Source organism: Mobula hypostoma, chromosome 21 (assembly GCF_963921235.1).
Source record: "Mobula hypostoma chromosome 21, sMobHyp1.1, whole genome shotgun sequence".
Lineage (NCBI taxonomy): Eukaryota > Metazoa > Chordata > Chondrichthyes > Myliobatiformes > Myliobatidae > Mobula > Mobula hypostoma.
Genome location: NC_086117.1, coordinates 55757466 through 55772331, shown reverse-complemented (window position 1 = coordinate 55772331; position 14866 = coordinate 55757466). Strand labels below are relative to the sequence as shown.

General features: G+C 43.6%; 1 protein-coding gene across 1 annotated transcript in view; it reads right to left on the bottom strand.

Annotated features, from left to right (window-relative positions):
• noc4l (nucleolar complex associated 4 homolog) overlaps nt 1-1294 on the bottom strand; it is a 66258-nt gene extending 64964 nt beyond the window's left edge. Inside the window, exon 1 of the mRNA XM_063074079.1 lies at nt 1133-1294. Coding sequence (XP_062930149.1) covers nt 1133-1285 — 153 coding nt within the window. The 5' untranslated portion in view covers nt 1286-1294. The remainder of the gene's footprint in view (nt 1-1132) is intronic.
• Between the last annotated feature and the right edge of the window lie 13572 nt (nt 1295-14866).

Here is a 14866-nt window from a genome sequence, read left to right as displayed (position 1 = left end):
GTTGCACTGTGATTCCGATGCTTTCAGCACTGTGACCAGAAATGTACGGATATCAAATAGTAGATTTGACCTGTAAGAGCATCGGGGACGCCCCAATCCGTACGGCAGGAGTGTCGGGGGAGACCCCAATCCGCACAGCAGGAGTCAGGAGTGTCAGGGAGACTCCAATCCGTATGGCAGGTGTCAGGAGTGTCGGGGGGACCCCAATCCGTATGGCAGGAGTGTCGGGGGAGACCCCAATCCGTACAGCTGGAGTCAGGAGTGTCAGGGAGACCCCAATCCATACAGCAAGTGTCGGGGGAGACCCCAATCCGTACAGGAGTCAGGAGTGTCGGGGAGACCCCAATCCGTACGGCAGGTGTCGGGGGAGACCCCAATCCGTACGGCAAGTGTCGGGGGAGACCCCAATCCATACGGCAGGAGAGTCGGGGGAGACCCGAATCAGTACGGCAAGTGTCGGGGGAGACCCCAATCCGTACAGCAGGAGAGTCGGGGGAGACCCCAATCCGTACGGCAGGAGAGTCGGGGGAGACCCCAATCCGTACGGCAGGAGTGTCGGGGGAGACCCCAATCCGTACGGCAGGAGTGTCGGGGGGACTACACTAAATCTGTACGGTATGTGTCAGGGTTGTGGGAAGAGATCAGTGGGAAGAATTACTGATGAGGAAAGAAGGAGTGTATATTGTCCTTGGACTGCAGGAGAATTACAGGCCATGCCCGACATGGAAACAGGTTTGGAAAAGAGCTCACCTCCTCTCCGCCCTCCCCCCTCCATCCCCTCCTCTCCGCCCTCTTCCCTCCCTCACCTCCTCTCCGCCCTCTCCCCTCCCTCACCTCCTCTCCGCCCTCTCCCCTCCCTCACCTCCTCCAGTGCGGCGATCCCTCACCTCCTCTCCATCCTCTCCGCCTTCTCTCCTCCATCTCCTCCTCTCCACCCTCTCCTCTCCCTCACCTCCTCCAGTGCGGCGCTCCCTCACCTCCTCTCCATCCTCTCTGCCCATCTCCGCTCCCTCACCTCCTCTCCGCCCTCTCCCCTCCCTCACCTCCTCCAGTGCGGCGCTCCCTCACCCCGTACCCCAAGTCCCGTTCTCCCACGTGTTGTGGGATCCTACCGCGCCCGCCCCACACTAACCTGCAGCGCCTCCAGGATGTCGATTACGCCGTTCGCCTTCCTCCTGTCGCCCAGCACCATCCGCAGGCGCTCAGAGAGCGACATCCCGGCCGCGGATCCGGTTCCAGCCCGGGATCCCGACGGGGGCCCAGCTTCCCGCATCGCCGCCGCCATCCCTCCAGGTCCACGTGACCTATGTGACAACCAATCGGGAGAGGCGAACGGGGCGGATCCTACGGAGGACCGCCCCTCCCCTTAAAGGGACAGTGCCCCGCGCTGGGCCACGGGTCATGTTACCTGTCTGTCCATTTGTGTGTTCCTCACTCTCTCCATCTCTCTGTATATCTCTACATATCAGTTTATGTGGCACTCTCTCTGAGACTCCAGATACTGGAACCTGATGCAATACACAATCCGCCAGAGGAAACACTCTGCTGAAGGGTCTTGGGCCAAAATGTCGACTGTACTCTTTGCCATACATGCTGCCTGGCCTGCTGAGTTCCCCCAGCATTTTGTGTGTTGCTTGGATTTCAAGCAATTGCAGATTTTCTCTTGTTTGTTTATATATCTACCTGACTTGCTATCTATCTGCCTGTCTACCTAGCTATCTGTCTATCTATCTACCCACCCTCCTACATCTGGACACCACTGTCCAACTCACCATTGGCCAGCTGCACTAACCTCCATAATGACCGAGTTGCCCAGTTGGTCTCATCCCTTGGTGCCTTCTCCAAGACACATCTTCCAAGCTATTTTACATAAAATTAAGTTTCTGAGCTCCTCTCCTGTTTCCTCAGAGTTAAGTGTTGACATGAAGAATTCTGAGGTAGGGTATGTTGTTACATTTGTACAACTACAATACAGTGGTGCTAGAAAGTTTGTGAACCTTGCAGAACTTTCTCTACTTCCAGATAAATAGCTAAAATGGGATCAGATCTTCACATAAGTCTTAAAATTAGTTAACGAGAACCCAATTAATTAAATAAATAACACAACATTATACAGTAAACTGCTCTATTTCTATCTTTGATATCGCTTTTTTTCCCTTTCCGGGCTCTTTTGAAGACCTTGACCAGGAGTTACACGCTGACTTCGGTTCTTTGTGAGAATGGGACCCGCTCTCGGGGCCTCACAACCGGCCATGTTTCAATATCCCAAGGATGCGGCCGGAAGTCCAGCATGCCGGATTTTCGTGGCTCTGGAGACAGGCTGATTCAAGGCTGGTGTCATGGGGGAACACGGAAAATGGGAAGCTGGGGACTTACTATTGGTTGTGTGCCCAGAGACCTGAGTTCTTTGGGCCAGGGCTCAAAAAAAAAGCGGCGCAACAGACTTTCAACCCCATAAATCAGCAAGTTGCTTTGTTATGTCTCCCCTCTCGCTGTGAAACTGGGACACCTCTTTTTCCCTTACTAGGGTATGTCCTGGGTATGACTCTAAACTGCAAACAGTGATGAGGCTCTGATTGGGGACTTTCAGAGCTTTGGGGAAAGTGGAGTTACCTCTTAGTCATTCATTGCTCCCAGGGCCGCTCTGACCCGGAACGGTAGCACCTGCAAGGGTTCCTGCTCAGGATACGAGTGAAGGCCAACGGCAGATCCGGCAGGTTCAGTAACTGAACTTATAACGGAGAAGGCGGATGAGCTACGACCTTAAATGTCAACGGCTATAGTACAGGTGGAGGAACATTTGGGAAGAGAAATGGTGATTTCTTCAGTTCGTCCAACGGTAGGAAATAGCAAACCACCGTTGCTAGATAGTAGGTTACCTAGAATCTATTTGCTAAGAAAACCATGGTCAAACTCACAAAATGTATCGCACAACAACAGCGTCAAAAGGATCTTCAAGACAATTCTGAAGATGTTTCGCTCGGTAGGGTTGATTCTGGTCAGCAGGGGATCCCTGACCGTCATCAAATTACTGCTCATAAAATTCAAGTAACACAAAAGAACATTATTGCCTCTTGGAATGTAAGAACCCTACATCAAGCAGGAAGATTGGACAATGTGATAAATGAAATGGAAAGACTGAAGATTAACATCATGGGAATTAGCAAAGTTCGTTGGATAGGTGCTGGAACATGTCAGAATAGAAATAAAACACTAATTTATTCTTGTGGAACATCCCATACTAATGGAGTAGGAATTCTTATGGATGAAAACATGGCAACAAGAGTTTTAGGACAATGGGCAATATCAGAAAGAGTGCTCCTTGTTAGATTCAGAGGACAACCATTTGATTTAGCAATTATACAGGTATATGCACCAACAACAGATGGAACAAATGAGGATATCGATAAATTCTATGAAGAGCTTGAACAAGCAAAGAATGGATGCAAATCTCTAAGATATTGTTATTGTCATGGGAGATCTAAATGCTAAAGTAGGACAAGGTGCTGATGGAAATACCATAGGAAAATTTGGACAAGGGGAAAGAAATGAAAGAGGTGAGAAATGGGTAGAATGGTGCAAGATGAATAATCAGGTCATTATGAATACCTACTTTAAAAACCATCCAAGACGCTTGTGGATCTGGAAATGTCCAGGTGATAACACTAGAAATCAAATTGACTTTATTACTATAAACCAAAGATTTAGAAACTCAGTGACTCAATGCAAAACATATCCAGGTGCAGACTGTAATACTGACCATAACCCAGCAGTATGTCATGTAAAAATAAAACTTTAAAAACTAAAGCAGCAAAAACCTGAACATTCCCTTAACTACTTGCAATTAATTAATGAAAACTTAAAACAAAAATTTACAATTGAAGTAAGGAATAGATTTCAAAGTCTAGAAATAGAATCTGTTGAAGATGAAAGCAATCATGTAGAAATGAAATTTAACTCTCTAAAGGATGCCTTGGTAGAATCAGCAAAGTCAGTGATTCTTAAAAAAGAAAAAAGCACAAAGAATAAATGGATGGCAGATGAAATCAAAAATCTAATGGAAGAAAGGAGACAGAAGAAAGCAAATCCTATAGAATATAAATCCTTAGATAAAAAAGTTAAAAGCTTATGTCAAAAAGCCAAAGAAGAATGGTTAAACTAGGAATGTGAGCAAATGGAAAGAATCCCTATTACTGATCCAAAAAGGTTACATCAAGAATATCACTGGTAAAAAGCTCCTCTGTTCTTCAGGTGGATGTTTGAAAGCAAAGGACGGTACCATTATCACGGAAAAAGATGAGATTATGAACAGATAGACTGAGTATATTCAGGAATTGTTTGAAGACAATCGAGGCGAAAAACCAGAAATTCAGAAAAACATTGAAAGTTCAAGTATTTTAAAATCTGAAGTTCGTAATGCAATAAATAAGATGAAGAAAGGATAGGCAGCAGGTCCTGATGAATTAGTAATAGAACAAATTATCACCCTTGAAGATTATGGAATTGAAAAACTTACTGATTTAATTGACATTTATGAGACTGGAATAATACCAGAAGAGATGAAAAAATCAGTATTTATCACTCTTCCTAAGAAACTTGGAGCAATAGAATGTGAATTACATAGGACCATGTTTAATGAGTCGTATCACCAAGATACTTCTAAGAATTTTGATGACAAGAGCTAAAAGTAAGATGCAAGCTGAAATAGGCAAAGAACAATGTGGTTTTGTGAAAGACAAAGGTACAAGAAACGCGATATTGATGTTAAGGATACTATCAGAACGGGCTATTCAAGTGCAAAAAGATTTGTTTGTTTTATCGACTGCACAAAAGCATTTGATAAAGTGAAGTACAATAAGTTATTTGAAATATTACAGATCTAGATTGGAAAGACCTCCGCCTAATCAGAAATCTGTACTGGGAACAAATTGCCGCTGTAAGAATAGATGGAGAAGTGAGTCAGTTTACAAAATTCAAGAGAGGCGTTACACTAGGGTGTGTTTTCTCCCCTGATTTATTTAATGTGTACAGTGAAACAATATTACAAAAAAAGAGACATCTTGGGAATCAAAGTTGGCGGTGAAAACACCAATAATTTCAGATATACAGATGACACTGTGGTAATTGCAAGTACGGAGGAAGAACTACAAAACTTGATATAATTGTTGAAGAAAGTGCAAAAATGGGTCTATCTATCAATTGCAAAAAGACAGAATGTATGGTGATATCAAAAAGAAGGAGAATCCTATCTGCAGGCTGAGAATAAACGGGGAAGACATAAAACAAGTACAGAACTTTTGCTACTTAGGAAGCTGGGTGAGATCAGATGGCAGGTGCGACTTGGACATCAAAAGAAGAATAGGGATAGTAAAAGACACCTTTATGAGAATGAAGAGTATACTGACCAATACTAAACTAGGCATGACAACCCACCTCAGAGTACTGAAATGTTACATTTATCCAGTTATGTTATATGGCTCAGAATGTTGGACAATATCTTGTAACATGTGGAAACGAATTGAAGCAGCAGAGATGTGGTTTTTGAGGAAGGTGCAAAGAATATCATGGACGAAATGAATATCTAACGAGGATCTCATGAATAGAGCAAACGCAAAAAGAGAAATAATGTATGAGATCATGAAAAGGCAATGTAACTTCATTGGACATGTGATTAGGAAAGAGGAGTTAGAATGCACGGTAATTACGGGAAAGATTGAAGGGAAGAAAGCAAGAGGAAGACAAAGACAAATGATGATGGAGACAGCAGCCAGAGAACTGGAAATGAATACCAATGAATTGATCCACTTGACCCGAAACAGGAGTGTGTGGGCCATGGCAGTCAAAGTTCAAACTGGGCACGGCACCTGATGATGATGATGAGGGAGAGAGAGAGAGCCTATGGTATGTTGAATACCGGGTGAATGAGTAGTCTTTGGGGTACTGCAAGTCTGTGTCTTTATTGATGCTTTGCTGCACGCTTGAGTGCCCGGTGGGGGGCGGGGCGCCAATGCTCTTTTACTGGTGGGGGAGGGTCATTGCCTTGCTGCTGCTGCTTGTGCGTTGGAGGGGGGTTGGGTGGTGACTTTGGGGTTCTAACATTTAACTGTCATTCATTCTTTGGAGTACTCCTCTGTTTTCATGGATGTTTGCGAAAAAAAAATTCAGGATATATATTGCATACATTTCTCTGACATTAAATGTACCTATTGAATATATCTATTGAAACCTGTTCATTTATTTATTGAGAAAAATGATCCAATATTACATGTATTTGTTGGAATAAGTACGTAAACCTCTGGGATAATGTTTTCTACAAAACCTATTTGGAGTCAGGTGTTCCAATCAATGAGAGAGATTGGAGGTGTGGGTTGTAGATGTGCCCTGTCCTATAAAAAGACACACAACGTCAGGTTACTGACAGAGCCTGCTCCTCTCAAGAAAGATTTGTTATGTGCACCATGCCTCTATCAAAACAACTTTCAGAGGACCTTAGAAGAAGAAATGCAGAGATGCATGAAGCTGGAAAAGGCTACAAAAGTATTTCTGAAGACCTGAGTGTTCATCAGTCCACAGTAAGAGAAATTGTCCACAAATGGAGGAAACTCAGTACTGTTGCTGCTCTCCCTAGGAGTGGGCATCCTGCAAAGATCACACCAACAGCACAACGTGCAGTGCTGACGGAGGTGAAGAAGAACCCAAGGGTAACAGCAAAGGACCTGCAGAAATCTCTAGAACTTGCTGAAGTCTCTGTTCAAGTGTCCACTATAAGAAAATCACTGAACAAGAATGGTGGTGATGGAAAGACACCATGGAGGAAACCACTGCTCTCCAAAAAAAACTTTGCTACATGTTTCAAGTTTGCAAAAAACCATCTGGATGTTCTACAACTCTTCTGAGACAATGCGCTGTGGACAGATGAGACAGAAGTTGAACCTTTTGGCAGAAATGCACATTGCTATGTTTGGAGGGGAAAAGGCACTGCACACCAACACCAAAACCTCATTCCAACCGTGAAGAATGGTGGAAGGCGCATCATGGTTTGAGGCTGTTTTAAATTGTTGAAGGAACAATAAATTCAAAATTGTATCAGGACATTTTACAGGAGAATTTCCGGGTAATGGTCCATCATCTGAAGTTTAATAGAAGTTGGATAATATAATGATCTGAAACACAAGAGTAAATCAACAACAGAATGGTTTAAAAAAAGAAAATGTGTGTTTTGGAATGGCTGCGTCAAAGTGCTGACCTTAATTCTACAGAAATGTTGTGAAAGGACCTGAGCGAGCAGTTCATGCAAGGACGCCCACCAACATCTCAGAGTTGGAGCAGTTCTGTAAGGAGGAATAGCCGAAAATTCTTTGAAGATTATGTGCAGGACTGCTCAACAGCTAACATTTGGTTCGGTTATTGCTGTACAAGAGGGTCAGACCAGTTACTGAAAGCAACAGTTCACATATTTCTTCCAGCAGATACATGTAATATTGGATCATTTTTCTCAATAAATAAATGGAGAAGTGTAATGTTTTTTTGTGTTATTTATTTAATTGGGTTCTCTTTATCTAATTTTAGGACTTGGGTGAAGATCTAATCACATTTTCAGTCATACATATGCAGAAGTAGAGAAAATTCTACAGGGTTCACAAACTTTCCAGCATCACTGTATGAGGTGTCCAGGGGCTTGTCATGTCCATTCTGGGACAGCTCACTCACCTTTGGTCCCCACCGGACACTCAGCTCTCACCTGGGGCTCCAAATAGTGTTTGCATGTGACAGCAGCGGCTCCCAGGTATACCGCTTCGACAGATGGGCTAAACCAGGTGAGGGTAGTCAGCGGGCCTCATAGCCCCGTGATATAGGGATATCGCTGTCCTAGCATGCGAGATCATCTCTGGCGGACTGGCCCCATGAGATCAACAGTGAGATACAGTGACTAGGAAGGCGGTTCTGCAACATTTAGTGGAGAGCGAAGAAGACATCATCGTCATCCACTGCAACCTAGGAAGACCCCAGTTTGTGATGACTATCTGTATCACTGGATCCAGTGCAATGGCTTTTCCACTTTAAAAACTCTTAGAACATAAGACCATAAGACACAGGAGCTGAATTGGGCCATTCAGCCCATCGAGTCTGCTCTATTCCATCATGGCTGACCCCAGATCCCACTCAACCCTATACACCTGCCTTCTCACCATATCCTTTGTTGCCTTGACCAATCAGGAAACGATCAGCTTCTGCCTTAAATATACCCGCGGACTTGGCCTCCACTGCAGTCTGTGGCAGAGCGTTCCAGAGTCACTACTCTCTAGCTAAAAATTTCCTCTTTACCTCTGTTCTAAAGGGTCACACCTTAATTTTGAGGCCATGCCTAGTTCTGGATACCCCCACCATATGAAACATCCTCTCCACATCCACCCTCTTGCACGGGGCTCCTATCATTGTCTATTATGATGGACAACCAACCAAAATCCAACAGGTTCGAGCCACTGGGTGTACGCTCAGTAGCCATATACTTAGGTCTCTCCCGTACTTAATGAAGTTGCCACTGAGTGAATGGTCTTCTGCTGCTGTCGCCCCTCCACTTTAAGTTTTGACATGTTGTGCATTCAGAGATGCCCTTCTGCACACCACTGAGTTCCTGTCACCTTCCTGTCAGCTTGAACCAGTCTGTCCATTCTCCTCTGACCTCTTTCACTAACACGGCGTTGTTTCCTTCCACAGAACTGCCACTCACTGAATTTTTTTTTGTTTTTCACATCATTCTCTGTAAACTCTGGAGACTGTTGTGTGTGAAAATCCCAGGAGATCAGCAGTTTCTGAGGTACTCAAATCACCCTGTCTAGCACCAACGATCATTCCACGGTCAAAGTCACTTCAATCACACTTCTTCCGCATTCTGATGTTTGCTCCAAACAACTGAAAGTCTTAACCATGTTTGCATGCTTTTATGAATTGAGTTGCTTTGACAGGATTGGCTGATTAGATACTTGCGTTAACGAGTAGGTATACCTAATAAAGTAGCTTCTGAGTGTATGCATTGCCTCATGTATCCTGTAATAAGGCAGGTTTACCATCCCATCTGATGGGCTAGTTTACTAATGACAGGCCTGTGTTATCATGTGTGTACATAATAAACAACTCAATTCCCAGTGTGCAATGCGGGCAGTTCACCCGGAACTGGAAGTGACACACCAGGTTCGAGCTGAAGCCCTGAGCTGATCACACGAGTTCATGTTGAGCTAGAAGCCGTGTATTATAATAAATAATTGTTAGTGTTAAAACCCATGCAAAAGTGTGAAGTTGTTAAACAAACACAACATGGTATCAGTAGAGGGATGGTCAGTATAGATACCATTGTTGCAGTGTGTCACATAATTCTTCTTCCACTCCTTGGTTAGTACGTTTCTACTTCTCAACGACATGTTCTGCTTAATTGAACGACACAACCACTTCTGATCTGCCTTGCTGGTGTAACCCAGGTTAATTAAACCCAAAGCTGTAATGTTAGGAAGAATGAAAACGGGGTTTACCAATTTTTTAAAAGAATTTGAAAAAAGACGCTATGCGAGGGAGGGGTGGTCTGGACACAGGACAGACAAGGAGACAAACGCAGCAATGATTAGAAGCTGAAGACATAAGCTGTTAAGAGTGGAATTAGCAGTGAGTATCTTTACCCTACTAACTTGAAAACCTCAGGGTGAAACCGCTGAAGGAGAGACAATAGTGATAAAAGATTTATTGCAGCTACGGCTATAACACGCAGTGGCTTTAACAAGACAATATTGGCAGAGACCAATGTCCAAAATCCCACCTATGTATTCAGGAATTAGTTCTGCAAAATCATACCAAGGCATTTGGTCAAGTTTTATACAAGTTTGTGAATTGACTTTCTGTGGATGATAAACTATTTCATACCAATGAACCAAGAAACAAGACGGTGAGCCACCCAAAATGAAGAACCAGTGCGGGAACGAAATATGTAATCACACAGAGGATTAAATACGGTTGGATGTATGTTACTTTCATTCGAAGAATCTGGATTTGATTTTCTGCAAAAATTAATAATTTTTGCAAAGACTTTGATAAGTTACTGAATGAGATTTACTTTGTTTAAGAGTTGAGATGATGGAGAATTGTCATGAAAGAAGTTAAACTGTTCATATATAATTTTTGAATTTGAATTTAAAATTGTAGATATATTGTAGATATACTGCCTGGAACTGAAACTGAAGTTCACTATAATACTTGAGAATAGGAATTATATTTGGTTTTCTAACTAACTAGGGATAAGTAAGAAGGAAAGTTTAGTCTGTAAACTTTTAAATAGGGAATAAAACTAGATCTAATTAGTTAGAGAAATTGGAGGGAAAAAGTTATTCTAATGATTATCACTTATTCTAACTGAACAGGAATTTGGCTTTTGTTGATATCTAAGATTTGGAACCTAAACAGAACGTTTGAATTTTGAGTTGTTCTTGCTCATGTAAATATTTTGTACATATTGTTTTTTTCTTATAAAAAACCTTCTCCCCAGAAGTGTGTGGTTTCTATTCACTGCCTCCTTCTGATACCTAGAGCCTTTTAGTGCCTAGTGTAATTTGGTTTTCTCAAAAGGGTGCAGCAACTAGTCACACGTGATGAGACCGGTGCTACACAGATGTTAAACACTGTTCAGACTCCTCTCTGTATCATTTCTCCGTCCGGCTGTTCAGCTCCTCATCTCTGTATCACTTCCCCGCCGAGCTGCAGTAAAGGCCGAGGTGTCACTTGAAGTGTTTGAATACAGAACTCGGTGCCCGGGACACTTGCGAGATGTTGGCAGCCAGTTCCGGTGACTGATGTTTGAAGTGCATGGAAGTGTTGTGGAATTCTCACCCCAGCTACCACCATTGCTTGCCTGGATGCTGTGAATGGCAGAGATTGGGACTGGGATGGAGCAAGAAACAAAGGCTTGGAGAGTTTGGCAGGGACTTGCACAATGTAACAAAAAGCTGCTACTGCTTCTTAATCGCTAAAACCCTCTGGGCAGCTTCATTAAACTCCTGATTGACATTGAATCTATAAATCCTTAAGACCATAAGATATAGGAGCAGAATTAAGCCATTTGGCGCATCGAGTCAGCTCTGCCATTGAATCATGGCTGATCCTCAGGCCCACTCCCTGTAACCTTTGATGCCATGTCCAATCTAGGATCTATCAATCTCTGCCTTAAATACACCCAACAACCTGGCCTCCACAGCTGCCTGTGGTAACAAATTCCACAAATTCACCACTCTCTGGTGAAAGAAATTTCTCTGCATCTCCTTCAATGGACACCCTCCTATCCTGAGGCTGTGCCCTCCTGTCCTAGACTCTCCCACCATGGGAAACATCCTTTCCACATCTGCTCTGTCTGAGCCTTTCAACATTCAAAAGGTTTCAATGAGATCCCCCCTCATCCTTCTAAATTCCAGCGAGTACAGACCCAGAGCCATCAAATGTTCCTCATATGATAACCCTTTCATTCCCGGAATCACCCCTGTGAACCTCCTCTGAACCCTCTCCAATGCCAGCACATCTTTTCTTAGATGAGGAGCCCAAAACTGTTCACAATACTCAAGGTGAGGCCTAAGCATTGCATCCCTGCTCTTGTATTCTAGACCTCTTGAAATGAATGCCAGCATTGCATTTGCCTTCCTCACCACCGACTCAGCCTGCAAGTTAATCTGTACAAGGACTCCCAAGTCATGCAGGTCTCGTTTATTTATTGAGATACAGTGTGGAATAGGCCCTTCGAGCCCTTCGAGCTATGCCACCCAGCAACCCCTGATTTAACCCTAGCCTAACCATGGGAGAATTTACAATGACCAATTAACCTATCAAACAGTACGTCTTTGGACTGGGGGAGGAAACTGGAGCACCCGGAGGAAACCCATGCGGTCACGGGTAGAAACTCCTTACAGGCAGTAGTGGGAATTGAACCTGGGTCACTGTTTCTCTAAAGCATTGTGCTGACAACTACACTATCAAGCCACTCATAATACATGCAACATTTCAAGTCAGCACAGAGTTTATGTGCCTTGGCATCATCAACGACTCGTGGGTTGCTGACACTGTGCATTCTGAGGTCCCACCAGTATCAGGGGAATCTCAGCCTGGTGTAGTAATTATAGATTATCTGGAAGCTACTCTCATTTTCCAGGCTGAAGACATATATAACAATGGATTCCCATGTGGAAAACTGGTCCTCTGGAGCAGCATGTGGTTCTGAGCATTGACGTTTATTTCTTTCTTGTATCGATCACCTTCCAGAAATTCATTCTGGATGTAAGTGACAATCAGATAGTGATGGACGAGGGTGGATTTGCCACGCTGCAGCCTGCCAACCAAACTAAACTGGAACTGAGCAGCTTAAGGTTCATTCCTGATTATTCATAAAAGCCTTGATCTCTGATAGGATGAGGCTTCTGGCTTCCACTCCACTCAGTCCTGATCTGACCTTCCATGTTTCTGTGACTTGACATGATTATGGTGGTTTGGCATTATTTCTGGCCCAGCTATGATGTACATGAATTTGCATCCTCATCCTGAACAAATAACAGACCAAAAAAGATAATCAAACCACCTCAGAGACTGATTGAGAGTTGCTAAGTGAATAAGGGACTGTATTTGCTCATTACAATTGAGTTAATGTTAATATCTTTGTTGGAAAATATTATTGTTTCTTGCAGGTTTATGAGAACATCTTATTGTGTTTGTGAACCCCCTTTTTACTGGGCATCTCTAGAGATGCGACTCATTAGCCCCTTGCTAACAGCCACAGGACTCAGCAGTGAGAAAACCACCTTCCTCAAAGTCCATACATCTTGGGTTGGTATGACTTGGGTCCCACCAAAACCCGAAGTTGGTATGTCTCAACCACCTGAACCCAGATCTCTGTGATACTGTGTAAATACTGCCCCTATGCAATTAGCCATCAGCAAGAAATAACAGATTGTTCATGGCCTACAATTATAAAGAAAGTATATTTACAAATTCAGCTTTATCGAGCAGTTAGTAGGAAAAAGAAAAGGTTAAAAAATTAAAAGGACCCATTAGTTAACCCAGTCCAAAAGTGTACATGTTGGAGCTCAGCTTGAAGTTGTCTTTAACTCATGTACACACCACCTTCCGAATGTCCTTCAAAATCCAACTCGAACAAATGGACTTCCCCACAAGAGTATTGCTCCTTCCTCCTGGAAGCAATTCATCTGCACAAAGCACCTTGTGCAACAGGGATGGCATCCTCAGCCATCTTCCCGCCTGTCTTCTCCCAGCTCCCGCCAAAAAGACCTCGACCCACACGTGTGTCTATCACAAAAACCTTTCCACCCAGCGTTCTCTAGAACCTTCTCCCAATTCCACCATCCTGGTTGGCTGACACAACATTGCTAAGTTGAACAACATAGCCCCTTATTATTAAGTCAAACATGCTAAAAGCAGAACAGACTGCTCTTACAGAACTGCTAAAATTAAATACTTATAGTATAGCAGTAAAAACCCTAACCAGGGCATTACTTTTGTTTTTTCTTTAAAGTGGAAAGATATGTTATTAAGTGTGTATATAATAAAACAGGCGGTTCACCAGGAACCAACCGGAAGTGACATTGGTGTGCAGGTGGCAGGCACCAGGGTCGATCTGAAGCCATGGTCACACAAGGTCATGTGGAGCTAGAAGCTATGTACTGTATATAAATATGTGCTAGTTTTAAAACCCACACAAAGTTTGTCTGTGTTAAAGAACATAACAAGACCTTAAGAACATAAGAATGTAAGAAATAGGAGCAGGAGTCAGCCATCTGGCCTGCTGAACCTGCTCCATCATTCAATAAGATAGTGGTTGATCTGACTATGGATTCATCTCCACCTACCTGCCTTTTCTCCATAACCCTTAATGCCCCTACTATGCAAACATCTGTCTCACCTTGTCTTAAATATATTTACTGAAGTAGCCTCCACTGCTTCATTGGGCAGATAATTCCACAGATTCACAACTCTCTGGGAAAAGCAGTTCCTCCTCATCTCTGTCCTAAATCTACTCCCCCAAATCTTGAGGCTATGTCCCCTAGTTCTAGTCTCACCTACCAGAGGAAACAACTTTCCTGCCTCTATCTTATCTATCCCTTTCATAACTTTATACGTTTCTATGAGATCTCCTCTCATTCTTCTGAATTCCAGAGAGTACAGTCCCACGCGACTCAATCTCTCTTCAAAGTCTAACTCCCTCATCTCTGGAATCAATCTGGTGAACCTCCTCTGCACTGCCTCCAAAGCCAATATATCCTTCTTCAAGTGAGGAGACCAGACCTGCACACAGTACTCCAGATGCAGCCTCGCCAGCACCGGAACAGTTGCAGCATAACCTCCCTGCTCTTAAATTCAAACCCTCTAGCAATGAAGGCCAACATTCCGTTTGCTCTTGACAGCCTGCCATTCCTACAAAACAACTTCTTGTGATTCATGCACAAGCACTCCCAAGTCCCTCTGTACAACAGCGTGCTGCAATCTTTCACCATTTAAATAATAATCTGCTCTTTCCTTAAATCCATTGTGTCTTTTTAAATGTCTGCAGCTTTAAGAAATACAGCGAAGTGATCAAAGATCAAGTATATTTTTTAAGGATTGACTTTATTCAGATTATATATTTACATGGAGAATGGTGGGGTGGCAGGGTGGAGATATGTCTCTACCAAAGGAGGTGTAAGTCACTCCTTCCCTCCGCTAGCCTGCAGGTCACCCTGGGGCAAGGTGTAGCACCTGCTTAGCCCCCGATTGGGGTCAGGTGACAATGGGAGCAGGTGGTGACGGTCATTTGAGCAGCTGGTGCAGATCACAAGTCCTGGTCATGTGA